Source organism: Filicampus tigris, chromosome 1, assembly GCF_054856515.1.
Source record: "Filicampus tigris isolate MCC_2025a chromosome 1, RoL_Ftig_1.0, whole genome shotgun sequence".
Taxonomy (NCBI): Eukaryota; Metazoa; Chordata; class Actinopteri; order Syngnathiformes; family Syngnathidae; genus Filicampus; species Filicampus tigris.
Genome location: NC_141217.1, coordinates 19,408,541 through 19,436,468, shown reverse-complemented (window position 1 = coordinate 19,436,468; position 27,928 = coordinate 19,408,541). Strand labels below are relative to the sequence as shown.

At 40.7% G+C, this 27,928-nt stretch overlaps 2 protein-coding genes across 4 annotated transcripts; one reads left to right on the top strand and one right to left on the bottom strand.

Annotated features, from left to right (window-relative positions):
- The first annotated feature begins 23 nt into the window (after positions 1–23).
- On the top strand, positions 24–17,226 carry plod1a (procollagen-lysine, 2-oxoglutarate 5-dioxygenase 1a). 3 transcript variants are annotated; one of them, XM_086024736.1, is made up of 20 exons: positions 24–222; positions 2,337–2,428; positions 3,306–3,436; positions 3,723–3,886; positions 4,170–4,282; positions 4,378–4,441; positions 5,323–5,420; positions 6,077–6,178; positions 6,332–6,463; positions 6,996–7,117; positions 7,647–7,751; positions 7,887–8,012; positions 8,099–8,240; positions 8,440–8,553; positions 8,819–8,884; positions 9,883–9,987; positions 10,162–10,308; positions 12,562–12,687; positions 12,946–13,071; positions 16,692–17,226. In XM_086024736.1, the coding sequence occupies exons 1-20, from the start codon at positions 135–137 to the stop codon at positions 16,845–16,847; spliced, it is 2,319 nt and encodes a 772-aa protein (XP_085880862.1). In that variant the 5' UTR covers positions 24–134; the 3' UTR covers positions 16,848–17,226. The 3 variants fall into 3 exon arrangements, with proteins under 3 accessions (XP_085880862.1, XP_085880871.1, XP_085880881.1); XM_086024745.1 differs by lacking the exon at positions 12,562–12,687; XM_086024755.1 differs by lacking the exon at positions 12,946–13,071.
- A 691-nt stretch (positions 17,227–17,917) lies between these two features.
- On the bottom strand, positions 17,918–27,913 carry tpx2 (TPX2 microtubule nucleation factor). The gene is made up of 15 exons (XM_086024723.1): positions 27,773–27,913; positions 27,374–27,527; positions 25,260–25,343; positions 24,428–24,503; positions 24,264–24,323; positions 21,644–21,758; positions 21,173–21,341; positions 20,947–21,085; positions 19,835–20,048; positions 19,605–19,700; positions 19,360–19,527; positions 19,132–19,278; positions 18,599–18,710; positions 18,301–18,467; positions 17,918–18,126 (listed from the first exon to the last, which is right to left on the bottom strand). The coding sequence occupies exons 2-15, from the start codon at positions 27,483–27,485 to the stop codon at positions 18,016–18,018; spliced, it is 1,770 nt and encodes a 589-aa protein (XP_085880849.1). The 5' UTR covers positions 27,486–27,527; positions 27,773–27,913; the 3' UTR covers positions 17,918–18,015.
- Between the last annotated feature and the right edge of the window lie 15 nt (positions 27,914–27,928).

Here is a 27,928-nt window from a genome sequence, read left to right as displayed (position 1 = left end):
AGAGAGAGAGGGGGGGGGGGGGGGGGGACTGTGGTTCTCCCATTGCATAGCCGGGTCAGCAGGGAAAGTGATTCCGCACTCCTTCCACACTTCATCCGCTTAAGCAAGCAAGCAAGCAAGCGTCTAATTTGATCATGAAACTTTGGCCGGTGTTGTTCCCTGTCCTTCTTATCTGCACATTCCTTCCTTTGCGGGACTGTGACGAGCAGCAACCACGAGAAGGTAAGACAGAAGAAAACGGTGCTCCGCAGCTGGCTTGCCCGTGTTAGTTACACTCTTATAAGTGGCAAATGGCGTCATACATGAAGCCACCACGTCAAACTCGATAGGCGATATACTACTCATACATAACAAGCGTTATCTCCTTCCTCGTGCTGCTCGCGTTAGTTTGCGGAGGAATTTGCTGACATTTTGTTGATTAAATAGCCATGGCCAGGTGGGGGGAAAAGGTTTTGACAGTAAATTAGGGAATTCTATATGTTTGTGGTGACCCCCGCCTAAAAAAAGTCACTGGGTTCCGACCCTGCCGCTGACGTGGACAGGGCTGTTCTTGTTTGTTTCCGCCTCACTTTCCCATGGGATGGAACGTTAGCATGGAGAAGAACAACCGGTGGAAGCTTAAGAGTGAATTACACAAAAACGAGCATGGTGCCTGGAATAGAGACAGCGTTCCTATCACTGGTCCTGCTGACTGCTAGAGACGCACAACATCATCAACAACAACAACAACAACAACAACAACTATCAATTACGTCTTGCGTGAAGTTTGAAGCCATGGTAGCTTGATACAGATGCAATCAGAACATTCAACCCCCACTGTAGGATACATTTCTTTGAAAAAATGTACAACCTTGGGACAGTCTAAAACGCTCACGTATAAAAAAAAAGCTTAACGCAGTTAAGACTGCAGTCAATCAAACGAAGAATTTATGTGGACATCGCTACTTATGTCCCTTACCTTTACCTCTAAAAATATAAGAAATCACCCCAATATTTTGGATTTTATGGATGTTAAGCCTTTTCCTTCTGATAGGCGCTCAACATGTTGATGCCCGCGGGCACCAAGTAGCCCCCACAGGACCACTTGAGTAGTCCTTGAGCCTGTTCTGAAAAGCTCAACTGTTATGGTTTATATTTATAGAAATGGGACTATTACTGTTGTTTGTGTGGCTGTTGTTGTGCCCATAGTTCACTCTAGATGAATAGCATATTTATTATTTCAGAAGTATGTGTCAAACTGGTGCATCTGTAGTACTTCTACTTCAAAAAATATATTTTTTTACAAAAGTATCCATACTTACTTAAGTACAGAGTGTGAGCACTTTTGACACCTTTTTTGCCAGTATAGTATTAGGTATTTTTCAGATCACTCTAGATATTTTTCCATGGCAAAAAGGAAGCCCACTGAATGAGTCATGAACAAATTTGATTCTAAGTATCAACATACTTGACGCCTTACACTCGATTTGTGAGGCTTTGCGGGAGCAAGTAGTGAAATTTCAGATTGTAAGACTCATACTAACAGTGAAGGTCTCAATGCACCAGCTCCAAGACGTACAACAGACCCACCATAACAAGAAAAGTAACAAGAGTATGCTAAAATGAATAAGCCACCAAAATATGGTGATACTGTACTGTTGTCTGACCAAAAAAAGCCTGGAACTTACACTGTACAATAGATTAAGGTCACGTCTGGAGGGGGAAGATGATTGATCTGAAATTTGACCCTCCCTGCTTGCAGTGAAGCAGGGCAATGACTCAGTGATGCTCCTGAAATGCTTTAAAACCAGCAACATGTGAAGGGCAAGGTGGATTAAATCAGGTATTCGCAAATCATACAGGAAATCTTTGCACATTCTATTATCATTGGATCTTCCATCAGGACCATGGAGGTTAGCTCAGTCCGCCATTGCTATGTTTCTTAAAATGTCTTGGAAATGCCAGCTGTAGCCTAACTTCAACTCCATCGAAAGAAATCTGCTTGGATTTGACCATTGACCATAAGGAAAGATGCTTTTAATGAATGAGATAAATAATATTGAGACTGCACTATACAGTATTGAAAGTGACATTCTGTAAACCTCTTGATGTGTATAGGAGAAAGATCTCCACATGAGTGTGATGGAGAGAATACAAGGACTTGTCCATGACTGTGATTAGTTTGCTCTCATCCTTCACCAACTCAAACATTGTCCAAGTTCATCCCCAGTGGTGTCATCAGACTTTTCACTACATTTTTAATCCTGCTGATACGAAAAGCCACTTGGAATGTGAGTGCCATCTTAAGATGCTACAATGAATTCCTGACTGAATTCCTCTTGAATGCTATCTTGCAGATAAAATTGTAGTTGTGACCGTCGCAACTAAGGAGACCGATGGCTTCAAACGTTTCATGAGATCAGCAAAACATTTTAATTACACTGTCAAGGTAGGGAATTCCAAATTGAGCATTGTATACTGTATTTATTCATCATTATTTGTTTTCTCATATGGCAGCATGGTGGCTCTGGCCTTCCTGTGTGGAGTTTGCATGTTCTCTCATTTTTGTTTCAATATGATTATGTGTTTCAATTTGTTTGAATAAAAACTGTTCAATTTTATGATTACAAACATTTGTCACCTGTAAAATCAATGAGGTTTGAGATAAAGATAGTCAGCCACCTTCAGGGCAACAACAGCATGTCGGTGTTGCTGGGCTGATTTGGCTCAGTTGGTAGAGCGGATTGCCAACTGTCTGAATCTTGACGTTTTTGTTTTGCTGCTGCTGCTGCTATTTTGCTCTTGCTGCTAACACCAACATGACCAGCACGGAAAAACAAAAACACCTATGTTGTTTTTTTTAGCAGGGCAGAACATGGAAATCATATTTACCGTTTGCCATTTCCAAATGTGCATTTTGGAACTGTTCAGGATGAAATTCGGAGTGGCATGACACTACATACCACAATTTACATGCTAATCATAGAGGATTACATGTGCGGATTGTCACAAAAAATGAATAAACATACTTGTAGGAATATGGATCCATCATGCAAACTATCCAAAACTGCAAACTGAAAGTAGCACTGTAGACGAATAAAGCCATCAGTCCATCCACCCGTTCACCCATTTTCAAACAACTGCACAGTTTTATTCACACTTACAGTCAAAATGTGTGAATCGAACCCACAGTCTTCCGTATGAAGTACTACACCATCAGTGACTAAAGAGACATTATCTCCTAGTTGGAGGAAATAAAAGTTGACTGTCTTCATGTGATGTAGAACGCGCTATAAATACAATTGATTGCCATTGTTTGTTTACAGGTTCTTGGTCGGGGTCAAAAATGGAAAGGAGGTGACTGCTTGTCCCCTGGGGGAGGTCAGAAAGTGCGAATTCTTAAAGATGCCCTCGAGGCAATGAAAGATGAGGATAAAATCATTCTTTTTATTGACAGGTAATGTGTCTTTAATTTAAAATAAATAGGCAATCAATTTCCATTTACTTCCTCCTACGCGGAGGCAGGAGGAAGTAAATGGAAATTTGGGTTGAATTCCAAATTGAACTTGATATTCAAGTAGAGCTTCCACTGTATTCTGCATTCTGCTTGTATTGTTGTCACGGTAACCTCAGCGAAGGAGAAAATAGTGAAAACAACCTTCTTTTTTTGCATGGGTTGGTCACTGGCTTGCACCACAGCTGTGTCAGTATTATCTTGTAACTTTCCTTCTTGTGTTCCGCAGCTATGATGTGATTTTCGCATCAGGTCCTAAAGAGCTGCTAAAGAAATTTGGGCAGGCCAAACACAAAGTGGTGTTCTCCTCTGAGACCTTGATCTGGCCTGACAGACACTTGGAAGACAAATATCCACGAGTCCGGGAGGGCAACAGGTTCCTTGGCTCAGGGGGTATGCTTCCCATTTTATTCATAGGAAAACATTTTGGATTATCAATCACTTGTTTAAGATTTCGGTCTGAGCTAAGATGACTGTTTTAGCAGAAAGTTACAACACGTCATGTGGTGTATTTCACAGCTGGAGAGTAGGTTTCTTTGTAGAACAAAAAACGTTTTATGAGTACAGAAAAAGCAAACGTTGCAATGGTAATGAGCCCCAGCAGTTTCAAAGCTGCTTGTATGTGGCACACAGCAAGTTAGGGCGCCTCTTTACACTAGTTTATTGTTACCCTCAGGCTTTATTGGCTACCTTCCCAACATCAAGGAAATGGTTGCTGAGTGGGCGGGAGAAGACGGTGACAGTGATCAGCTGTTTTTCACCAAGATCTATATCAATCCTGAGAAAAGAGTAAGATATGTTCTGCTACTCTTTTCTTCCTTTTGTGTCCTTTGTCGTTTGATATTATCACATATTAATGAGTAAAACATCTTTGACTCTTTTAGAAATCCATAAATATCACACTGGACAGCAAATGCAGATTGTTTCAGAACCTTCATGGAGCTCTTGGTGAGTGAAATGACTTTTATTGTCTAACTGCGGTCAAACCTATTTTAACCTAGTTGACATTACTGTGTGCGATACACTGTGCTGTTGACTGGATACAGCTGCTGGGCTAAAAATGTGCACCCTTCCAATAACACCTTTTCTTTTTACTGCCTTTCTCAGTTGTGTCCTTTAGAATGTGAAACAAACAGCCAATACATGACTTTTTATGACTGTACTTCATGCAATTACACATGTTTGCTAAAACTGAGCCGTGATGGTACCTGTGTGCTGCAGTGTGACGCGGCGCAGTGTTTGAAAAACACTGCTCTAAGTCACTGACGTAACTATACATTTACTGGCTTATTTCAAACTTCGACTGACTACAAGAGCAGCAAAACTGTTTAGTTTGGAAAGTTAGGTGAATTTGTCAACAGCATGTGGTTCTCTGGCAACATTCACAGTCAAGATGTTGATGCAAGAGCCTTGATCATTTTGAATGGTGGCTGTCACCTTAAAGGTTTACATCATCAACGGTTGAATCACAAAATCATATTCATCAACCTATTACTCACTAATTTCGGAGTAAGACTTATATACATTTCAGTGTTTACCAGTCAGGGACTGCATGAAAAAGCATGTGCTGTGCTCCGCAGTTTCTGCTGCATTTTTTTTCCCAAGTAAGGAATTTGTTAGTTCTACGTGAGGCGGAGATGATAAAGCTCCTATTTTCAACATCCAACTGAATCAAACTGTACTGTCTGCCACCCTCATGGAAACAGGACTTTCAACTCCCTTAGCATGAACAATCTACCTGAGCCCATCCCAAACACAAAGCAGTATATGGATAAGATTCACAAGTAAATGTTATGTGATTGTACTTTACGTGTGTATTGTGTTTCTAGACGAAGTGGTGCTAAAATTTGAGGAAGGGCGCGTGCGTGCCAGAAATTTGTTGTACGATACGCTACCTGTCATCATCCACGGGAATGGACCGACCAAGGTACCAACTACAAGTCCTCATATAATTCAGAACAATGACATGGCAAACACTTCCAAAGACGCAAACAGGAAAACGGCAGTTTGATCATCGATAAAAAAATCTTCTTTCATTCATTCAAAAAATTATGATATTGTATGGTACCTGTAGCGCTGATAAGGTTTTGCATGTGTGTGGAACTGTAAATAATGTTAATGTCAAAACAGGACATGCTACGGGTGTGCATCTCTCCAGTGAAAGATTTGATACGTATCTCGATACATGGCCTGCGATACGATCTGGGATCGTTTATTTTCAAGTGGAACAGTTCATTTCTGTTCTCTTCAGTGGGATTATAATGCAGGTAGTATATTATATCAAAATAAAACATTGGGATGTATTTACTAGCAGCCATGTTTACAGTTAGATATCAATTTCTAAGACTATATTACCGTAATAGTGCTTTTTGTTATACTCAATGCGATTAGCTGCAAAATATGTTGTTTTGACTTAAGCCTTAAAAAGGCAAATGTTTTTGGTCACTTTCTCAATGTCCCCAAGATTACCAAACATTTACTAAACATCATTCTCCTGTCAAAAATCCTATTCATCTGTGTGATAAGTGATGTGGCATACTGTACGTTAACAGAGATAGCTTAAAACAAGACTTTGCTTTCCAGCTTCAGCTCAACTACCTTGGAAACTACATACCAAACGCGTGGACATTTGAGATGGGCTGCACACTGTGTCATGATGATCTACTCCCACTCAGGAACCTTAAGGTTGGCCACAGGTTTTTGCCCGTCATATCAACTGAAAGGCAACATTCTCTTCCAACGTGTTACCAATTAAATCTTGAGAATTATAATGTTGTGAGTTTGCAATAAACAAACACCTTCTCCTGTCACTCAACATTGTTTTTTTCTCCCCATCAGGAAAATGAACATCCTTTGGTGGTGATTGCTGTCTTCATTCAGCAGCCCACCCCATTTGTCACCGTGTTTTTTGAACGCCTGCTGAAGCTTCAGTATCCCAAGAATAGACTCAAGCTCTTCATTTACAACAAGGTAACAGGACACAGATTAATGCACCAATTTTACCTGATCTTTTATCAGTCAGTCACTTTGCTGCAGAGGAGGATTGGTAACAGTTGTGTTCAATCATGAATCATTGAAAACTCCTGGAAATCTTAAAAGAGAATAAAGCTCTGGCTAATATCCCTTTTCGGGATATTAAAGTGTATTTTTATATCTTAGTCTCAGAATATATGACATTTACATATTGCTCGCTCATGTTTCTGGCCATCACATGGAAGTCAACATTTTGCAAAAATGTCTGACTGCTGGGAGGACCAATTAAACCAGCTTTCTAGTCATTTTACTGTTTGTAAAGGAACCAAGTTGCTCAATTCCTATTTTCAATAAGCAATCAATTTTGCTTTAGTTTGATACACCATACATTTTTGGGACTACGATCACATTTCCAAAAGGAAGAATGAATAACATTTTGCATCATATCCATTCCAAATTGTAATAACTCAAAATTGTGCCACCCGCTCTATACTTCTACAATCTTTCACATTTCATTTTTCTGCTCAAGGAACCTCATCATGAGCGTGAGGTCAGCTCTTTCCTGCAGGACCATGGAAGTCTTTATCTGGATGTCAAATTCATTGGGCCCGAAGAGGAGATGGATGGCACAGCTGCACGCAACATGGGCTTGTGAGTCCCCCAATTCCCGATAACGCTGGTCAACAGCAAGTTTTAATCAGAGATGGCTATGTGTGCCAAAATGTATATTTGACACTGGTTTAAAAAAAAAAAGTCTTTACTTTTTTTTCTAACACATCAGGTTGTTGACATATTTTTAATTTTTGTTTTTAAGTTTGACCTATAAAACTTGCACAATATGGATTTTGTCACTTACAGTGATGGCATTTCAGAAAAAAAATCCACCTGTTGCTGAACCTAACCCTAAATTCGTAGATATTACTAAATATATTACTAGATTATGTATTATGCATTATTATTATTATTATTATTATTATTATTATTATTATTATTATTACAGATGTGCTAAAGAAAAAATTAGGACAGATTCGGAATCAGCAGAAAAAAAAATCATCTAGCTAAGTTTACTTGCATCTCTGCTTAAATAGTTTTGTGAAAATGTGTTGACCGGTGTAATTATTGCTGGTGTATGCAAAGTGACGTGGGAAAAACTGGACCTTTTTTTCCCTCTGTATTTCAGTGATATGTGCAGGAAGCAGAAGGACTGTGACTATTTTTTCAACTTGGACATTGACGTTGCTTTGAAGAATGAGAACACACTTAAAATTCTCATTGAACAAAACCTGCAAGTATATTTCTCGAAAATCAATAATGATCACCTCACTATATATGCAATATTTTTTTAAACTGTTATATATTTAGTTAGAGTGATGGTGTTGGAAGACTCTATTATTATAACACTATCTCAAATGCTCGTTAGGCCGATCGTGGCACCATTGTTGACGCGAACTGGCCGACTTTGGAGCAACTTCTGGGGATCCCTGAGCGCAGAAGGCTACTATGCCAGGTCTGAGGACTACGTGGACCTTGTACAAGGACGCAGGGTGTAAGATGCTTGATTGTTGATGAAGTTCATTTTTCTGATGATCAAGTTGGTATGTGCTGTCAATGGTATGGCGCTCATATTTGCAGGGGAATATGGAACGTTCCGTATGTAACCAGCGTGTACTTGATGAAGGCCAGCCTCCTCCGTTCAGAGCTCTCAGACGATGATCTATTTCATTCAAATTCCATGGACCCTGACATGGCTTTCTGCCAACATGTCCGAAGCAAGGTAACTAAGAGCAATATTTAGCTTCTTGAAATATTTTATTTGTTTTCACCTGCCCTGATATTAATCCAAAAAGATTGATCCAAATTGCAAATCAAATATTTGTGAAATATCCAAGATTTTATTTGTATGCCATATTGCCCAGCCCGAGCATCTTTATGAATTGCATTCGGAACATAAATTGCCTTGCCTTTCTTCTCAGGGAGTCTTCATGTATGTAACCAACATGGATACTTTTGGACGCATCCTGTCAACAGACAACTATCAGACCAGTCATCTGCATAATGATCTGTGGCAGATCTTTGAAAATCCAGAGGTGAGAATCCATCAACAGATAGTGATAGGAGTATACTGTACAGTTTTATTACCTTTGGAAATGAATTAAAGTTTTTGACTGTTTGTATATTGCCAGAAAAACGTCCATAAAAATCTATAGATATTTGTGGCATGTTCAAATGTGCATAATTAAAGTTAAACATATTTCATAATAGTCCATTCCAAAACAATTATACAAGATGAAACTATGGCAGAACAGCAGCAGTGACTCTGTCCTTTTTAAAAATATTTTGTGTTTATTTCAGGACTGGCAGGAGCGCTATATTCATGAGAACTACACTCACATCATGAAAGAAAAATTTATTGAAACTGTGAGTTGTGAACATACAGTATCCTTTTAAATTCTTTTTTTCTGTGTTTTAATCTCCATTTTTTCGCTATTCCTAGAAAAGTTCTCCTTTTTGTTTTGTTATTATTAAGATGACCCACACAATCAATTGACCTTTTTCCAATGTTGCAAAATCTGGCCATGCAATTTGTCTCTTTGTTGCAACTGTCAAAACGAGGTTGTTTCCAGGACAACCTTGGTTAAAGTGGTCTGACATCAGTGGAAATATCTTCCTTGAGAAACCAAACTCCCCTGCTGATCCAAATTGTTTCCCAAGTTGTGTCCTCTTTTGGGGACTATTAGAGATTACTGATGAACCCGACAGAAGTTGTCAGAGTTCATGATAGAGCATTCATTTTTTGTAATTGATTAAGGTATTGCTTTCAATAGTCATAGTCTAAAGTCCAGAGCTGGGCATTCTGTCCCAGGAACAGAACGGTCCAACCGTCCGCCCTGGATAGATGCCCATTTTGTGGATGGACGAACAGAGGACGAGAAGTCTCTTAAAAAGGACGGACTAAGCAAAGACGGAAGTGGGTTTCTGTCCGTCCCTCTATCCGTCCTGAGGGTCGACAATGGAAGGGTACCCAGGTCGCTGTCGGAGGCCAAAAAAGTGCCAAGTGCCCAGCTCTGCTAAAATCGTTACACAGTACAGTATGATTTCTTTTGGGGAGGGGCGGGGGTGGGGCGATGGGATATGTGTCCGTTGCTGATAGATTTTAAAAGTGTTCAAATGCCTTTACAATGTGTTTAAAATATGTGTTTTAATATGTTTAAATTCCCTGTGTTTTTTTTTTTTATATGGTCTCTACCCTTACCTTTTTTTCGAAAAACGAGATAAGGGTATCGCGCCTTTTCATCCATCGCGGGTGGGTCAGTAACATATCTCCGGTGATGAACGACGGTTGACTGTGTGGTGAAGTTGTTTTGGTCACAAGTCTTTCAGTGGCTTAACTTTGCTTTGTCCTTTCTGTCGCCCAGCCCTGCCCAGATGTATACTGGTTTCCAGTTTTCAGTGATATTGCTTGCAACCACCTGGTTGAAGAAATGGAACACTTTGGGAAGTGGTCAGGAGGCGGTAATATGGTAATGTCACCATCCTTTATCTGTATTGTCCAATAATTGAATCTCTTGTTGTCATCATGGGTGGTGGTAGAATGCATTTTGTTCTCCCTCTCTGAAGAGTCAATAATCAATTATAACTGGTTATATATAACTAACAAGTGCTTCTTTCCTCTCTGATGATTTTTGGACTGCCAGGACACTCGAATCCAGGGTGGCTATGAGAATGTCCCCACCATTGACATCCACATGAATCAAATCAACTTTGATAAGGAATGGCACCAATTTTTACTGGAGTATATTGCGCCGATAACAGAGCAAATGTATCCTGGTTACTACACCAAGGTAAGACCTCAGACATTTATGTAAGATGAAAAGAAGTGTTCAGTACTACCTGTGAGCTACAGCTGGAGCTGTGGGACCACAAACCCCGGAAATTGGATTTCGGTAAGGTTGCAGTTTGGATTCCAGAGTATTACATTCCAACTGCAGGGGTTCTTAAGATTAGTTTCAGGATATGAATGGCAAGCTCCGCTGAAAATATTGTGATCACTCTTAGCCTTCTCCCTCCATTGCGGGGGGTTATGTTCCAGACCACACCTGCAATAGGTGAAATGACGGTGAGTAGCCTAAAGGGTCTTGCCCAGGGACCCAACTGGATGCTATCATTCACTCTGACCGGGGTTTGATTCCTAGGCCCTGGTGTACGAAATCTGGGGTGCTACCCACTGAGCCACCGAGCCGCCAACTTTTAACAAAAACTCCTCTGTGCTGAATTACTGTACTTCATGTTTGGGTCTTTTAAATTTACACAGTCTCAGATTAAATAAGTGTACCGCCTTCTAGTGGTTGATAGTGGAATTACACCTGATATAACCAAGAGTTAAGAGCACGGTAGAGTTACTGCCTGTACAAGAAAAGTCTGTGAAATAGCAGAACGCTATCCTTGAACCTGCAATTGATTTACTGTAATACAATTTATTTTCATAAAAGCAGTCAAAAGTGTCACCTGTTACTCTCTGCAACATTAACAGTAAAGGAAAAGTTGGCAGACATACAGCAGTGAAGGCAAATAGCTGAACAACCTTTAGCTGCAAACTAAGAAGAGGCAGATGCGTGACACAAAGAATGCTGGTGGACCAACCATGGGTTACTCTTTGTAACTGGAAAATTGTTAGTAGGCACAATTCGTGGGGCATAAGGACTTGTGTCTGCCCCTCAGCATCAGATCATGGACAGATATTTGGAAACAAAGTCAAAGCAGTTACTTGACAAATAAGTACAGTGGTACCTTGACTCATGAGCTTAATTTGTCCTTGACCAAGCTCAATTTTCCCACTGAAATGATTTGAAATGACATGAATTCGTCCCATCTGTTGTGATATGTAAGGATTTTGAACTAGTAAACTGCCCTAGGCGGCATGATATGCAACCTACCGTATACAAGACCAGTGTAAGGATACACAGTCTGGCTCTGCACTGCTATGGGAGAAGAGAAGTTACAGTAAAAGTTCATCGACATACAATCAAGTCTCGCTTTGAGTACCCAAATAACACACCACCATCCACCCAAAAAATCCAATTTTGTTCAATGTTTTTAATAAGAAAAATGGCACTGTATTGCAAAATATAAATACAAAAATGTAATGAAAAATACATGTTTTATAAAGGCTAATTAAGACAAAAGTCACACAGATTATCTGTAGTGTTTGTTTGTTGACGTGTGCCCTTAAAGCGGAAGTCAACCCAAACATATTTTTTCCAAGAATATGTTCCGAGCAGGCCCACTAGTTGAAACACGGCATTGTGATTAATTTTGCGTTTGTGGAATATAAATTAAGGAGCAAAATGCACTCATTTTTAGCCATCTCAGGGGGCGGCCATTTTGTCACTTCTGTCGACTGAGAATGACATTTTCAGTCGACAGAAGTGACAAGGACACGGAAATTACATTTTCAGTCGACAGAAGTGACAAAATGGCCGCCCCCAGGGATGACTAAAAACGAGTGGATTAACTCTTATTCCACAAATGCAATATTTATCAGAATGCCTTGGGCTTGCACAGAACATATTCTAGAAAAAATATGTTTGGGTTGTTTTCCCCCCTTAAGGCCAATAAAGTCTGACGTCGAATAAGTCTTCCTTGCCTGTAGTTGGTGCTTGACTGCGGCCATGTGACACATCGGTGAATGGCCGAGCGTCAGAAAGACTTTCTGAGATCTTTGTTCACAATTATCTGTCATTGTGTGAATTGAAAATTTATAACTACTAGTGGTATTGGCGAGTACTCAAGAGTGAAAAGTTTTGTATTTGTCTGTTTATCCCGTTCAATAAATCTGAAGCTTGGTATTTTAGCTGTCAACACAAAGCACCATTGTAACTGTGTGAATTCTGGCTGTCCTAATCATCACTATGCTGAAATATATTTTCTCCAAGTTCCTTAGTAATAAACCAACCAACCTTGATTTTTGAAAATTCCCTGCCTTATTCCGGTTAATCCCATGCAAGGTTTCCAATTTTGAAAATTCCCGGAATTTTGCAAGCCTCTTTGGGTCCCTCCTCTTTGCTGTTGTGCTGACAAAACATGTCTTCTTCCAGTGCACTACCCCCTTGAACTTCGTGGTGAGGTACAAACCCGACGAGCAGCCCCTGCTCGAGCCTCACCATGACGCCTCCACATTCACTATAAACATTGCTCTCAACAGCAAAGATGTTGACTATCAGGTAAATGGGGGAGGAGCTGGCAGACATAGAAGCCTCAGGAACTGACGATGCGGGTGTCGTTGCACAACTCTCTGCTTCTTCTCCTCCATCTGTGGGCCTGAATGTTGGATGCAGAAGCAGGCTTGAAGCTTGCCTTTGTCGATTAAGAGTTGCGCCAGTCAGCGTACACACGCCCACACACTCTCCTGGTGTGGCCACTCGAGCAATTTCCATGCGAATGCTTGCATGACTTTCCTCCTTTCTTATGTGTGTTTGCAGGCTCATTTTGACTTGGCCTTTGTAGTTAGATATAAGCCCGATGAGCAGCCCTTTTTGAGGCCACATCATGACGCTTCCACATTCACTATAAACTTAGCACTCAATCAGAGGGGCGCTGATTACGAGGTGAGTGGCATCGGAGGTTGGTACAAGTCGGACATTTTGGCTAGGTTCACACCGCAGGCAAATGCGACCCAGATTGGATTTTTTTTACCCATATGCGACCTGTATCAGATTTTTTTTTATGACAGTCTGAACGGCCCAATTCCGATTTTTTCAAATGCAACCTGGGTCGCTTTCATATGTGGTCCTAGATCGGATACGTATCCGATCTTTTCCAATGCGTTCGCGGTCTGAACGGCCAGGTCGCATATATCCGACATGACGCCATCCGGAGCCCAAGATGCGCTCCGCGCAGGCGGAGGAAGAGTACTGGCCCCGGGGGGATCGAATCTGCAAAGTTGTTTTGAGTAACACTATTAACTTTATATTTTACTTTAATTTAATCCCACTTGAAACATGAAGCATAAACATTTATGGTGATTTTAGTAATTCAGCCACGGCTCAGATAGATTCATTTTTTACGCACGGTTAGGACGTGACGTCATTGTTAGTGACGTCTCCATGAAATGAGATATTAAAGCCTCACCTCATAATTTCCCCCAAATACTGTATTTATTTCTACCTACTACTTAATCGCTTGACTGTATAAATGCCCTGACACGCTGGACCACATTTACTTCCGCAAACACAACGTGTGACGTTGTGCCTTCTTCTGCGCATGCAGGCCACTTTGACGACGCATGTATTCATACAGTAGACAAGACCGAGGTCGCATTTATAATGTAATATGAACGCTTACACAAAAAAATCGGATTTTTAAAAAAAATCTGAATTGAGCATTAAGACCTGCAGTGTGAACCTAGCCTTTGATCAATTATGGTTAAAATGTCCCAGAACGTAGGACAAATAACACATTTTTTCTGTCAATACACTTGGGAGATGGAAGAAAAAACTGATTAAAATAAGATTAGACGTTTTGTATTGATTGAATGGGAGCCATGCAATAAATTTTTGCCCAGGGACACCCAAGAGCACAAAATACTTTTCTCTACAGCAAACCTTCCCTGCCTCGTTTAAAATGGAAGTCAAGTGAAAATGTTTCTTTACTATATGTTCTATGCGGCCCCACTAGTCTAAACATGACATTCTGATTAATATTGTGTTTGTGGAATAGGAGTTAAAGTGGAAGTCAACGCAAGCATTTTTTTTTCAAGAATATGTTCTATGCAAGCCCACTAGTTGAAACAGGGCATTCTGATAACTATTGCGTTTGTGGAATAAGTGTTAATTCACTCGTTTTTAGCCATCTCTGGGGGCGGTCGTTTTGTCGACTGAAAATGACATCACAACTGCTCACAGCGACCAATTATGGCTCAGATTCAGAAAACAGGTCAGCTGTGATTGGTCGTTGTGAGCAGTTGCGATGTCATTTTCAGTCGACAGAAGAAAAAATGGCCGCCCCCAGGGATGGCTAAAAACGAGTGCATTTTGCTGCTTAATTTATATTCAAGAAACGCCTGCTGAGAGCATTTTCTTTAGAAAAAAATGTTTGGGTTGACTTCCGCTTCAAGAAAAAAAAATATCCCTGTTTATCCATGTTAGAGCACTGCCATTTTGCCTTGTACTGCCACTTGCTGTCGACTGAAAATGACATCACAGTTGCTCAGGTAATGGCCAGTCACGGCTAACCTGTTTTCTGGGTTTAGTCATGGGACATTTGCAAGCTGAGCTCTTAGGCACTGTGATTTGCAGTCAACAGCAAGTGGCAAATGGCCGCTCTCTGAGATGGATTTGAAAAAACGGTTGGATTTGGCTGCTTAATTCATATTCCGCAAATGCAATACTAACCAGAATACAGTCTTTAGACTAGTGGACCCACGTACAACATACTATTGTAAAGAAAATTTCTGACTTGACTTTCACTTTAAAAGAAAAGGCAAAACAAAACCAATCGATCTTGGGTAATCAGTGAGACAAAACTCATCAAAAAGCACTATTAAGCTTTAATCAAACAAAAAAAACCACCTCTAAATTCCACTATATTTATTCAAAGTGACATGCAACTCAATTGACACTAATTTTAATCTCACGTCATTTTCACATGACTTGTGTGGAGTGGATGGCTTTAAACATTTGATCTGCAACCTTTGTGCAACATTTGCAACCTTTTTCGATCCACTCTTAATAAATAAATGGTGGGTTTGTAGTTTTAAAACGGTAGACTCACTCACACTCGCCCACTTCAGAGTCTGACCAGTTTGGGAATGCCTGCTGTAGAGTGTTACCTAGTAGTACACTTAGCCAAGACTGTTTTCATTAAAAAAGGATCACCATTCTTTGGCTGGCATGTCAATCTATATTCCTGGTGTTTTACACTTTCCCATTCATTTTTTATTTTTTACATTTGTGCATTTGTAAGTTTGTTCTCTTTTGCATGAATCATATTGTTGTCATTGCATCCATCTCATTTCCCTGCATCTTCAATATACTGGGCTAATAAGCAGAATTGTTTTAATAGCAGCTATGATACTGCATACTAGAATTATGATGTACTGAAACTCCAATACTTTACATTCCTGTATATATATATTTTTGTAGTTTCACTGTGTTGCAGCATGATTGTATTTTTACAAAAGATACCGGTAAGATAAAGGAATATACTACTGTAAGTCAAAATCCTGCATTATACGGTATTGCCTCAGTTGGCGGCCTGTGTTCCTAATCAATGAATTACCGGGTGCCACATCCATTTTCAACAAATAAACGCCCCCACCGCCAATAGATTTCACACTGTGGTGCCACTGTATTTAACTTTACAATGACATCACTGTGGTAAATTGATGCATCAGGTGTGTATTATTGTGTATAATTTGTTAAGGGGATTTAGAATAAGGGATATATGCATATATAAATATAGAGATATAGAGATATATATAAATATATAGTACAGCCGATAGGCCAGTCCACCTCTGATTTTAAACGGGCTTCAGTCAGCGATTCCGCAAACTTCATTGGCACCCCTCCACGCTGGAACAGAAAGAGTGACTCACAGTGACTCTCTGCGCCGTGAAAACCTGTTCACAGCTTGATCCCTCACTCAAATCTGTCCCTCAAGCAACAACTCACTATTGCTTCTCGCCATAGCCATTGCAGCCTCACCACGAAAAATAGACTAAATACGGACCGCAGACAAAAGACAGATTAAATATATCCGACGACGCTTAGTCTGTTTATTTTAAAATTTTACCCGTCATTTATCAACTCTTAGCAAAACCGCCGTCCGTCATATACGGATAGACAGACCGGTCCGTCATATAAACGGAATGCCCAGCTCTGCATATTTGAAATATTGACTAAACTGTACAGCATTTCTACATTAATAGGGTCTCCACCCTAATAAGCGCGTGGTAGTCTCTGCTGACAAAAAAACAAACAAAAAAATCCAAACAGGTCACGCCCTTTATAAGAAAATGCTGTAATGAATTCTAAACTTCACTAAACTTAGGCTGTTTTTGCATTCATCCGATTTGTATTTCAGAAAACCGCCAGCCTGTATGCATAAAGTAAGGCGAAAAAGCAGACATCTATAACACTAACTGTTGAGACATTGACAACATGCTCAAATGTACCAATGCCATAGGAACTACTGTTCCACAGTGCTGAATGTGTGACTGTGACCTCAGGGTGGCGGCTGCAGGTTTCTCCGTTACGACTGCTCTGTGGAGGCACCGCGTAAAGGCTGGGCCCTATTGCACCCTGGCCGCCTCACCCACTACCACGAAGGTCTTCCCACCACAGCCGGCGTCCGCTACATCGCAGTGTCGTTTGTGGATCCTTGAACTCACGCACATCATCACGACAGACGCCCACGTGCAGCCTATTTAAGATGCATTGGATGAAGCATCACAGCAATTGTCTCCAAGATGTGTATTTTAAAATGCTAAAAAAGGGAACTTGGGCCAGTGAATTTTAGTTTGTACATATGTTTGTGACCCACAGCTGTACTGTCAAACCAGTTACATATTTATTTTTTACATATCAGGTATGAATGTTGCCACCGGGAGTATCCCATGCCTGACATTAAGGTTTCATTTGCTGCAACTGTTTTAAATGCCAATTATTACAAAACAATTTCTCAACAGCCACAATGTTCAAGTGTCCTACCTTTTGCCTTAACTGTGTACAAGATGATAGCAATAAAACATCTGTCAAACTTGATCATGAAGTGTAATCATTAAAACACATAGCACACTGGAAAAACAGGAAACGTTATGAAAAGGCCTTATACAGTACAAAGCTACATAATTGCATAATGGGTTAACTTTGTCAACCTGTAAGACACTTAAGGATTTGCCAACATTAAATAGTACCTATGGTAATACAAATACTGTAATTTATAATTTTGTCACTTCTGCCGACTGAAAATGAAATCAGTTTCTCAGATAACAACCAATCACACCTCAACAGTTTTCTGAAGCTGGGCTGTGATTGGTCGTTATCTGAGCAACTGTGATGTCATTTTCAGTTGACAGAAGTGACAAAATAGCCGCCCCCAGAGATGGCTAAAAATGGGTATTGCACAAACGCAATATTTAGCAGAATGCCGTTTCAATTAGTAGGCCTGCATAGAACATACTCTTGAAAAAAGATGTTTGGGTTGACTTCCACTTTAAATCAGATTTGTTGTGCTTAAATCTCGGTTCTCCTTAATTTAATAGACTAAAACAGCTGCTCTCTGACTGGTTAGTTTCTAATATGTGGGCATCTTGTAGCTACAGTGTCTTCATTTTGTTGACTCCATATAAATTCAGGAGGCCGTCGGCGGAACTGCAGCTGACCATGGTGCACCCCTAGCATCACTGTGGTAAACCCCACAGCAGCATGGGGACTAACTAATGAGTGGCATGTGTTGCTTAAAACAGAGAAATTTATTTTTAACATATGAACTTTAATGCAATAACAGCAAATACAGAAAGAACAAGGAAATAAAAACAAAATGAAGGATGATTATAAGCGGAAGCGGTCAGAAAGGTTTGGAGACTGAGGGATTGTGAGTGGAACATCACTCTTCTTCACCTCCACCGTCTTGTAGTGGCGAATGGGTTGTGCCTTGTGGACCTGCAGGGACAAAGAGACGCGACACCTGAACAACACACTACCTCAAAATACACAAACATTCACTCGACGTGAGTGGTGAATGATTTTAAAAAAATAAAAAAATTAATTAAAAAGCACCTGTGATAGACTTCTTTCCTGAGACCCCAAAAAGGAAATGAAAAATTTTGTACGCACTTGTTGTTGTCGAAGTTTAGCGATATCCATTTTCTGGTTCTCTTCCTCCTCCTGCCGCAGTTTCTCCTTTATAAGTGCTGCGACAGCCTCCTTCTCAGAGAGGTGCTGCTGAAACTCGTCACGGTCTCTGGCACGTTGCTCTGTTGCCAGTTCAAAGGACTCCACAACTGTGGAAGAACACAGTCCTCAAGTGGGTCTGCTGGTAAAGTATTGCTTAATCTTCAGCCTCCTCCTCACTCATTCGAACCTCATGTAATATATCAGGACTCGCGAATGCCAGACTAACGGAACATCTTACCCACTGCACCACGATCTCCCTTTTTCGGCTGGAAAGGTTCTTTTTGAGTGACTTTGTTGGGCCTGGCTTTAAATGTTGCTGACTCCTTAATTTTTTTCTGCTCCTCTTTCATCTACCGCAAAAGAAAAAAAAAAATGAATACAATAGAAGTTGGTAGAAATTAGATATGTGCTAGCAACATTTTCAACTGATTGTTGTTAATCAAAGAGCGCAAAAATGGAGTGTGCGATTTTTTTTTTTTACTCCCTCTTAGACTCTTAGCCAAACAGGACCTCAGAACACTCAAGAGATTATCCCACAGCAGGATTAAGTTAATTTTCCCCCCAGTGGTGGACCAAGAAAATTTAGAAAAATGCCTGACGGCCCCCAATATGAGCATTTACATATTGTAGTGTAAAAAAGATCTCCATCCCTAACATTTGGAAAAAAATAAATTCCTGGGATTGAATGGCTGCACTGTGAAAAGACAAATACATCAATGGCAGTGAATGAGTTAATGAATAGGTGATTGTATGCTGCATATCTTCATGTACCATTTGCTCCAAGCGGTCACTCTTGAGTGTGCCGCGTTCATCCACCAGAAGTTTGAAGGGCTCAGGTTTTGTGGCTTCCAGCTTCTTCCTTTCAGGCAGACTGACCTTTTCAAAATGTGGCAGTGGCTGAGCCTTGAACACTGGAACCTGAGGGTGACATTTCCCGCCCCCAAGTTACTCATAGGAACAAATGTCTAATTGGTGGTCCAAATGGCGAATCCATCTCACCTCCTCTTCCTTTTGCTCCCTGATGTCCTTAAGTTTCTTCCTCTCTTGCTCCCTCTGCTCAAAGGAGAAAGGACACACCTCTGTGTGTCGCTTGTCCTGCAGCAAGGGCTGGAATGGCGTGCCAAATTGAGGAACTGGGGTATGCTTTATTAAAGGGAGAGGCTTCGCCTGAAAAGAGGGTACAGTGTCATTCCGTGCGGGACGGTGAAGGAATTCCACTCAACCACTGTACACAAGGTCCTCACTTCTTCGGCTTTCACTTCAATACGATCTCTCTTTGTGAGGCTGAAGGCTGGCGAATGTGGCACAGTTGGTTGCTTCACTTTCCTCTCTGGCACTCCCTGTTGGCAACAAGTCAACATTATTTGTTTAGCCCTTAATCAAAAACAGTTTCAAAGGGCTTCTCAAGCAGGAAGTTGACAATTAGTGACATCCCCTGATGTAGTTCACGCTTTTCTGCGGAATTTGAACTCACCACAACTCCTTCCAGGATCTTCTTTGGCAGTTCTTGTGCTTTGAAAGTGGACTGCAGCTCCTCTTGGGGTTTGGTTGCCTGCCTCTCCTGGAGCCTCTTTTCAATGTGCATGGTGAAAGCCGCTTGTACGGTGGACTCCTTCACCACCGGCTTCTTCACAGTCTCGCTTCTCTCAAGAATTTTTTTGTTCAGCTCTTGGGCCTTGAATGTTGATCTTTTAAAATGCAGCAACAGGAATTTTTTAAAACCCTTGTGTGGTGTTCATATTTTTGTTAGTCAATGTTGATGGGTCTAGTGGACCCGCTACAGTTTTGGGTTTTCAAAACAACGCATTGAAATAATTTCCTGTTAAATACTCAACAGATGTTTACTACATCCCAATTGCAAGTCATATGAACAGCAAAAAATTATTGCCCTTTACCTATGTTACTAGATCACATGAATTAATGTGCTACTCGTTTAAAAAAAAAAAAAAAAATCCCATAACACTGTGTTAACACCATGAGGAGGTTTCAGATATGCCTCGTGTCATTTTTCTTTTGATAAAAATTGAACACTGGTCCCACAGATCCGAACATACAAGGGTTAAATTTGATTCTAAATGCAGTGTAAAAATATTTAAGCACAAAAACAAAACTGCAAACGTTAATAGACAATCACGTATGTTGTGTTCATGTGTCAGATATGCACCTTTAACCAGACATTTTCAAACTCTGAAAATAAAATATGCACCTGGGATTGAGTGTCTGGATTCTTAAACGACAAAAATATGTTTCCAATTGGCTTGGATTGGTGAGGTGCCATGTGATGTGAAATTGGCAAGTCTGCATGCAAGTTTCTGAGCGAGAGCTGTGATTGACAGCAAATTCTGCTCGAGTGTAATGATTGTTTTCACTGTTCTCTTGGCATTGATTAAATGGCTGAAAAGTGCATCAAAGACTGAGGAGCGCTTTTCCCATATGTGAGGGCATTACAGTAAGTAGTGTGTAAAAAGATTAAAACAAAAAAATTCACAATATGGCATTGGTGCATACGATGAACTGTGATAGTCGGCAAACAGTACTTGAAAGCTCAGACAAGACTGAAAAAAGCGCCTTTAGTTTTGATCTTACTTGTGAAGTTGTTCTTCCTTTTCGGCCTCCAGTTGAGCACTGCTCTTAACAGTGGTGGGTCGGCTCCTCAGTCTTGTTGCGAACTTTGGGGACTGGGGCCGAGTGAGCCGCAATCGCTGGACCTTTGCCTTGGGTGGCCCTGTGAGAAGCATTTTAAACACCCATGTGAGTTTCTTGTCTTTCACAAAGCCAGTCAAGAAATACCGCACAACAAAAACTGCCACACCTTTGGCTCTTTCCTGCTGACTCAGCTGACGGAAGCGTTGAGGGGTTCGCTTCTGTAACTGCATTATATGCTCGGCCACTGGTACATAGGGATTTTGGATCACCTTTTTCTTGCTGCTCCTTAGAATCCTCCCAGGTGTGCTCACACTGCAACCACCGAGCACATCTGCCTAACGAAACGGGTGCGAGTCGTGTGTCAGTATGTGTTCCACGTATGCACACATGCTAGAGAAAACCTTTGCAGTAAACTGTGGTTCTCCCAGGGGGTGTAGTTGAGAAAAGTATATGCCTAGACCTTTATAGTAAAATGCCTTGGTGACAAGCACTGTTGATGCTGTATAGGCCAGGTAAAAAAAAAAAAAAAACGGGAACACCAAATTGACTAAGGAAACTTCGACACATATGACAGAAAACACATTCTACAGGAATTTCCATGACAGCATTTACCAGACTTTTAGGCGATGTTACTTACTGATGCGGCCAATTCTTGAGGGAGACTGTCAGATGAAGTCATTGCAGGTTCTCCATCACATTTCTGTTCCGCTTCATTGCCGACATCACTGCTGTTCTCCGCTTGGTTCTCTGAACTGTTAGAGTTAAATGTTACAGCAACAAACCACGAGTTTATTTCCTTTCATCAGCATTTATTGAAAAAGTGACATAAGATGAATAAGTCTAACAAATCTGGATTAAAATGTTGACCAAAAAAAAATAAAACTGATGATCATTTTGACCACAATACATGCAGTCCTATGTGCAACCCCAGATGATAGAGTAGTGGATGGCCATGTCCTAAAAAGGCTGCGACATCAGTAATAAGGTGGTGGTGTCATGTTTTGGCCAGAGTCATGAGGAAGAGAGCTGTACCGAAACCTCCTTTCGCCTCAATTTGGTGAATTTCTTGTTTTTTTCCTCAGATCTATACTATTGATAATCACCACGTGAGTGTTACTTTTATTTATTTATAATTTTTATTAACATTTTTTTTGGCTAATCTAAAAGTGTTGAAAATGACTTGCTCTCTTTGATGATGCACTATTACTGGTTTAACCAACATGCGGTTTTAGGGGTCTCCTGAAACGTTATGAAGGAGGCGTGAGGATCTCACCCGACACCAGCTAAATGCAAAAATGCTTGCTAATACTCCATACAGTACACAAGTATATGCAGTAAGATTAAAAAAAATAAAAAATAGACATAACGCCCCTCATGGGTAGATCGGATATTTAAATTTTCTTAATTTCTAAAGTCAAAAATTTAATATTCTTGTTCTTTACAGCCACATCCAAAAAGGTATGAGAAAATTTCATTCATACATAAATATATTAGGGGTGTAACGGTTCACAAAAGTCACGGTTCGGTTCGTACCTCGGTATGGGGGTCAAAAAACCTTCCCTGTTATAAAAGCACAAAATAGAATAAAAACTTGCGCATTAGGGTTGTTCATAAATAATAATAAAAAGATTAAACACAGGAACACAGCCTTTTTTGTATGGATAGAATGAGGTTGCAGATAGTCAGGTAGCACTTGCCAACTAGTGACCTTTGCCTTCATATTAAGAGTTACGGCGCAGCAGAGGGCAGCTCATGCTCCACCACGGCTCTTATATATGCTAATATGCCAATATGCACCTGGGATTGAACATTGTAACAGGACATTTAATAAACGTTTGAAGCCCGGCTCCTCTACTAAAGCATATGGCCGCATACATGTTGCCATGTATATGCCGATTGCTACTAATATCTTTGGCTCTGTCTGCTTTCACATCTCCAGGCTGCTTAAAAATAGCGGGGATACGTTGTTGATGTTGAGTTTTTTTTCGACCCCCGGTAACTGTATCGGGGTAATGCCGTGTTAGCATTTTTGAAGTGTTACCTGCAACATACCGCACAAGGTCGAACAACGCCGACACAGTTCTTGTTCGCGCCATCGCTCGCAGCCTGGCTCTCCATCGCCGCCGTACAGAAACCGAAATGTTCCCAGCTGATTATACTATATACACACACAATACAAATGGCTGATTTGTATAGTGCAGACGGCTCTAACGCCATGCTTTCTCCTGCACTCACAATTTTTCTTCAACATTTGTTTTGATCTATTTCTTCTCCGAACAACAAATGTGGTGGTCGCTTGGTCTCAGGCGTTGAATTTTTAAAAATTTTTCCCCCCCATCAGACGTATTCGTCGTGTGACTGCGTGCACCGAACCGTGAAGCCCGACGGGACGAATACAAAAACAGTTACACCCCTAATATATACACACACACACACTAGAACTGTCAAGCGATTAAAATTTTTTAATCGTAGTTAATCGCATATTTTATTTATTGTAAAAAAAAAAAAAATCCCTTGATTTTTCTGTCCCATTATTTTCTTGAATTTTAAAACCCTTAACATGAAGAGGATTGATTTTCTTATACAAATACAACCCAAACATTATTTTTTAAGAATATGCTCCATGCAAGCCCACTAGTTGAAACAAGGCACTCTGATAAATATTGCGTTTGTGGAATAATGTTGTTAATTCACCCGTTTTTAGCCATTTCTGGGGGCGGCCATTTTGTCACGTCTTTCGACTGAAAATTATATCAGAGTTGCTCAGGGCTCACATAACGACCAATCTCGGCTCACATGTTTTCTGAAACTGAGCCATGATTGGTCGTTATTTGAGCCCTCAGCGCATCTGTGATGTCATTTTCAGTCGACAGAAGTAATAAAATGGCAGACCCCTGAGATGGTAAAAAAAAAAAAAAGGATGGATTTTACAACTTAACCATCGCCGCCGCTGCCCATTCTTGCTGGCCGGGACGAAGCGAGCCGAGGAGCTGAGTGCAAGTAAGGGGCGAGCTAACGTGTTATTGCTACGCAGCCTCGGCGTTTTTTTTTTTTAAATTAATTTTATTTATTTATTTAAATCGGTCGTACTTTGTTCGTAGCTCTTCCGTGCGGCTAACTAGGAATCGAAAATTAGTACCGACATTCTAAAATCTGAACGGTTCCGGGTGAACCGGAATGATGGAATTGATTCCACTCGAATCCGAGGTTTCGTACAACCCAATGAGGCATGAGGGAAATGAAGGAATGGCACTTACTCTTTCGACTTTTTGGAACATAGAGTGGCTGAACCAACTTGCCTCTTCCGCTTTGAAACTCTAAAAGAACAATTGTGAGTGAGTTGCAACAGTAACATGCACACATTATTCCAACTACCACAGCTAAATCCAAGTCTGCAGTCATGCAAGCATTACACAGGCACCTGCGTGGTTCATCGCCAGTCTGCATCTTTGCCACTGCACCGCAGTCACGTGGTGTGGCGTCAGCAGCCCTAGAACCTGAAAATCACACACACAACATTCATATTAACAGAAAGAATTACATCAATTACCAGGGGTGCAGATAAGTAGTGCGCATAAACACTAAGTGCACCAGATTGAAATGAGTCACTGAGCATTTGCATTCCAAGAACTGGGAATGTGTTAAGGCAGCCCGCATTGTTTAACACTGGCAATACCACACTTAATTAGGGCTGCAACAATGAATCAAGGGAGGAAGACAAATATTTAAAAGTGTTGCCAATGAATTTTGTTATTGACTTGTCGAAAAAAAATAATTTGAGAAGGATCGACATTGTCACTGCCCTAGAAATGACTTGCACAGTGAATATAGACGCATATTCTCCCATTCATGCTTAAGTCAATTTCTTAGGGGCGATTTTCCCGTTCAGACTTCTGACTACCATGCGTAACCATCAAAAAGACATGATTCTGTCAAGTCTGAGGGTGGCCCTAATTTCTGGATTTTTCGTCAAACGTGAATTCCACAGAGATCCATTTTGAAAATACTCTGTCACAATTTGTGAAATGAACTTGCATCATGGATGCGGGAGTTATCGCCAGAGACGTGTGCGGCTCATCTACAGGCTACTCTTTGAAAGAGTGTGTATTTTTGCATTCAAATTTTAATAAAATCCAATACAAACAATTTAAATGAGCAGAACGAAGAGCACCAAGCTCTGGTTTTCCTTTGACAACGAGAGCTCAACTGTCATAAGCACCCCTTTCCATAAGAAATCTGCATGCAAAACTAACCAGCATCTGTCACTGCAATTCTCATTGGGCCCACAGTGGCAGCGTATTTAGGGGTGGCGTAATGTGGCTGATCAAGTCGCCGATCTGCAAAAACAAGTCAATATGAACCAATTTTAGGTTAAGGGCAAGCTAACAAAAGAAACAAATACATATTGCACAAGGCCCATTCATTTTTAATATAATACCCCCTAAAGCTACTATCTCATTCTGTACCAGACTTTTTGACCCAAGGTGAAATGACAAATATGTCATTGGGATAGAACTAAAAAAAATGTCTGTTATTTAGCTGGACTTAAACATCACCGGATTGGGACGGTACAGGATAAAAAGTTGACAGGAGCGGGATTGTGCAGTAGGGGGAAAGAGGAGGGGGAAGAGGTTAAAAAAAAAAAAACCTTTGACAAATGTCCAGCCATTGGTAGTTTTTTTCCCACGAGTGTACACACCAACATTTGCCAAAAGAACTACATGGCCCACAAGGCAATGGTGCTTCCTGTTGTGCTGGCTGTCTTTAAGCAGACAGGGCAGCACAGAACACCAGCGAAGGCTTGGATATTTTCAAAAAGAATTTGCGGCGCAGTACAGAGTTAAGAATAATGAGCCGTCAATTAGGCTCACAGAATTGAAAATGGAAATCAAGTGAGTAAAATGCAACTTTATTTTAGTCATTTATGATTTTTTTTTTTTTTTTCAAATGCAGCTGACCTCCAAAACGGGAGCGGTATGGGAGTCGATTTCAGCGGGACGGGATGGGACTTTATTCTGTGTGAGTGGGATGGGTTGGGAGTGAAAATCCACCACAATGTTCCAATCTTGTTTTATTGTAAAGCGCAAGTTAACGCAAACTTTTTTTTTTTTTTTTCTTCAAGAATATGTTCTATGCAGGCCCACTACTTGAAACAAAGCATTCTGATTTATATTGTGTTTGTTGAATATGAGTTAAGCAGCAGAAACCATCTTCAAGCCATTTTAGGGGGCGGCCATTTTGTCACTTCTGTCGCCCGAAAACGAGACCACAGTTGCTCTGGGCTCAGGTAACGACCAATCACAGATCACCTGTTTTCTGAAACTGAGCCCTAATCAACTGTGATGTCATTTTCAGTCAAAAGAAGAGACAAAATGGCCTCCCCGGGAGATGGATAGATTTTGCTGCTGAACTCATATTCCACAAATGCAATATTAATCAGAATGCCTTGTTCCAACTAGTGGGCCTGCATAGAACATATTCTTGGGGGAAAAAAAAAAAGTTTGGGTTGACTTCTCTAACTGCACAAAGTAGTTATCTCAAAAATGAAAAGCCTATTAGTCATCACAGCAGACAAGGACAGTGGCTGACTTCTAGTAGTTGAGATGGATGGAGAACATTGTTTTTATTTTATGGGATTGACCGGTCCCCAATCTACCAAAATTAAGGAAACCGATGCTGATCCCGATCAAGCGGTGCACTCCTATTAATTTATTTCAAATGAATCCTAAATCCAGCATTAGTTGTTAGTGTTTTGCTATGGACTTAACATTCTCTAATGTAGAGTGACTGTTCTGCCTTTTGTCTGAACTAAATGAAAGGTCTTTCTTTAAAAATGATATCAAATGTGGTATCGTGGGTACTGAAGAATTGAGACTAGTATCGGTCTGCAAAAAGTGGTAGGCTATCGAACATCCTGCACCAGTATAGAAAAATAGGTGGACTTGTTTAATTTCACACTTGATGGGTCGGCAGGCACTCCACAGACCAACTTTTTGTTTACAAACCGTACATTTTCCATAGTATCCTTGGGGGGGAGGGGGGGGGGCTTCTATTATTTGTATTGTGTAAATATTCATTCACCACTATCATAAATGTGATGAATTTTTGTTAGCATTTTGTACCTAAAGTATTTAGTACAGGGCACGATATTTCACAGCATAAGTAATTATGCTTATTTTGGTAGCCACAAGTTGGACAAAACGTATTTTTGATCCTAACAAATAATATATTCATATTTTATTGGATGCTTGTCATATAATCCAAATACAGCCGAGGGCGTAACCCATTTTTATAACACAATTTGCTGTCGTCAATCGACCAACCAACCAAATTTGTAAAATATTAACAAGTCATAGTGAATACTTACCGAACCAGGCATCGTCGCAGGGCTCGCTGGCCAACTCCTTCAAGTCGACGACGTGGGAAGGCGCGTCGAACTCGTATCTACCCGCTGGATCACTGACGCAGTCATCCGCCATTTCAAAGAAAGTGCGTCGACAGTATGTTCACTGAACAAACGCCTAAACAAATCAACAAAATGCCGATTTGTCGCAGACCTGTGCAAACGTTTAAGCTTGGTTGACGAATACACACTGAGCAACTGAGCGTGTTCCGTGAAACTGATGCTCTTGTTGCACAAACAAAACGTTTCTTAACGTCCTAAGTTTAACCACGTTAAATAAAATGACCATCGTTTAAATGCTTACAAAGTTTTTGGCTTCTTTATTGCCGCCGCAGAGCTAAAAGTCAATAAAAGTATACCTACCCTGTATGCGAGAGCCGGAATGCTTCAGTAGGACTGAGTTGTGTAATGGCGGTGCTTTTTAAACTGTCCAATCACTGACTTCGTGCTCGTCGCCTCAACGCTTATTGGTTCACAGTTCACACCAAATCAAACTCAATAGCGGCCCCTAGCCAGGGT

Bases quoted from the DNA above. Each gene is read 5' to 3' on its own strand.
- plod1a (XM_086024736.1), top strand. From the start codon at position 135: ATGAAACTTTGGCCGGTGTTGTTCCCTGTCCTTCTTATCTGCACATTC. The intron at 7,752-7,886 runs GCAAGTATATTT...AATGCTCGTTAG, and splicing joins ATTCTCATTGAACAAAACCT to GCCGATCGTGGCACCATTGT. The intron at 8,885-9,882 runs GTGAGTTGTGAA...TCTGTCGCCCAG, and splicing joins AAGAAAAATTTATTGAAACT to CCCTGCCCAGATGTATACTG.
- tpx2 (XM_086024723.1), bottom strand. From the start codon at position 27,485: ATGGCGGATGACTGCGTCAGTGATCCAGCGGGTAGATACGAGTTCGAC. The intron at 20,049-20,946 runs GTAAGATCAAAA...GCATTTTAAAAG, and splicing joins AAGGAAGAACAACTTCACAA to ATCAACATTCAAGGCCCAAG. The intron at 19,528-19,604 runs GTGAGGACCTTG...CCCTCTTTTCAG, and splicing joins TTGAAGTGAAAGCCGAAGAA to GCGAAGCCTCTCCCTTTAAT.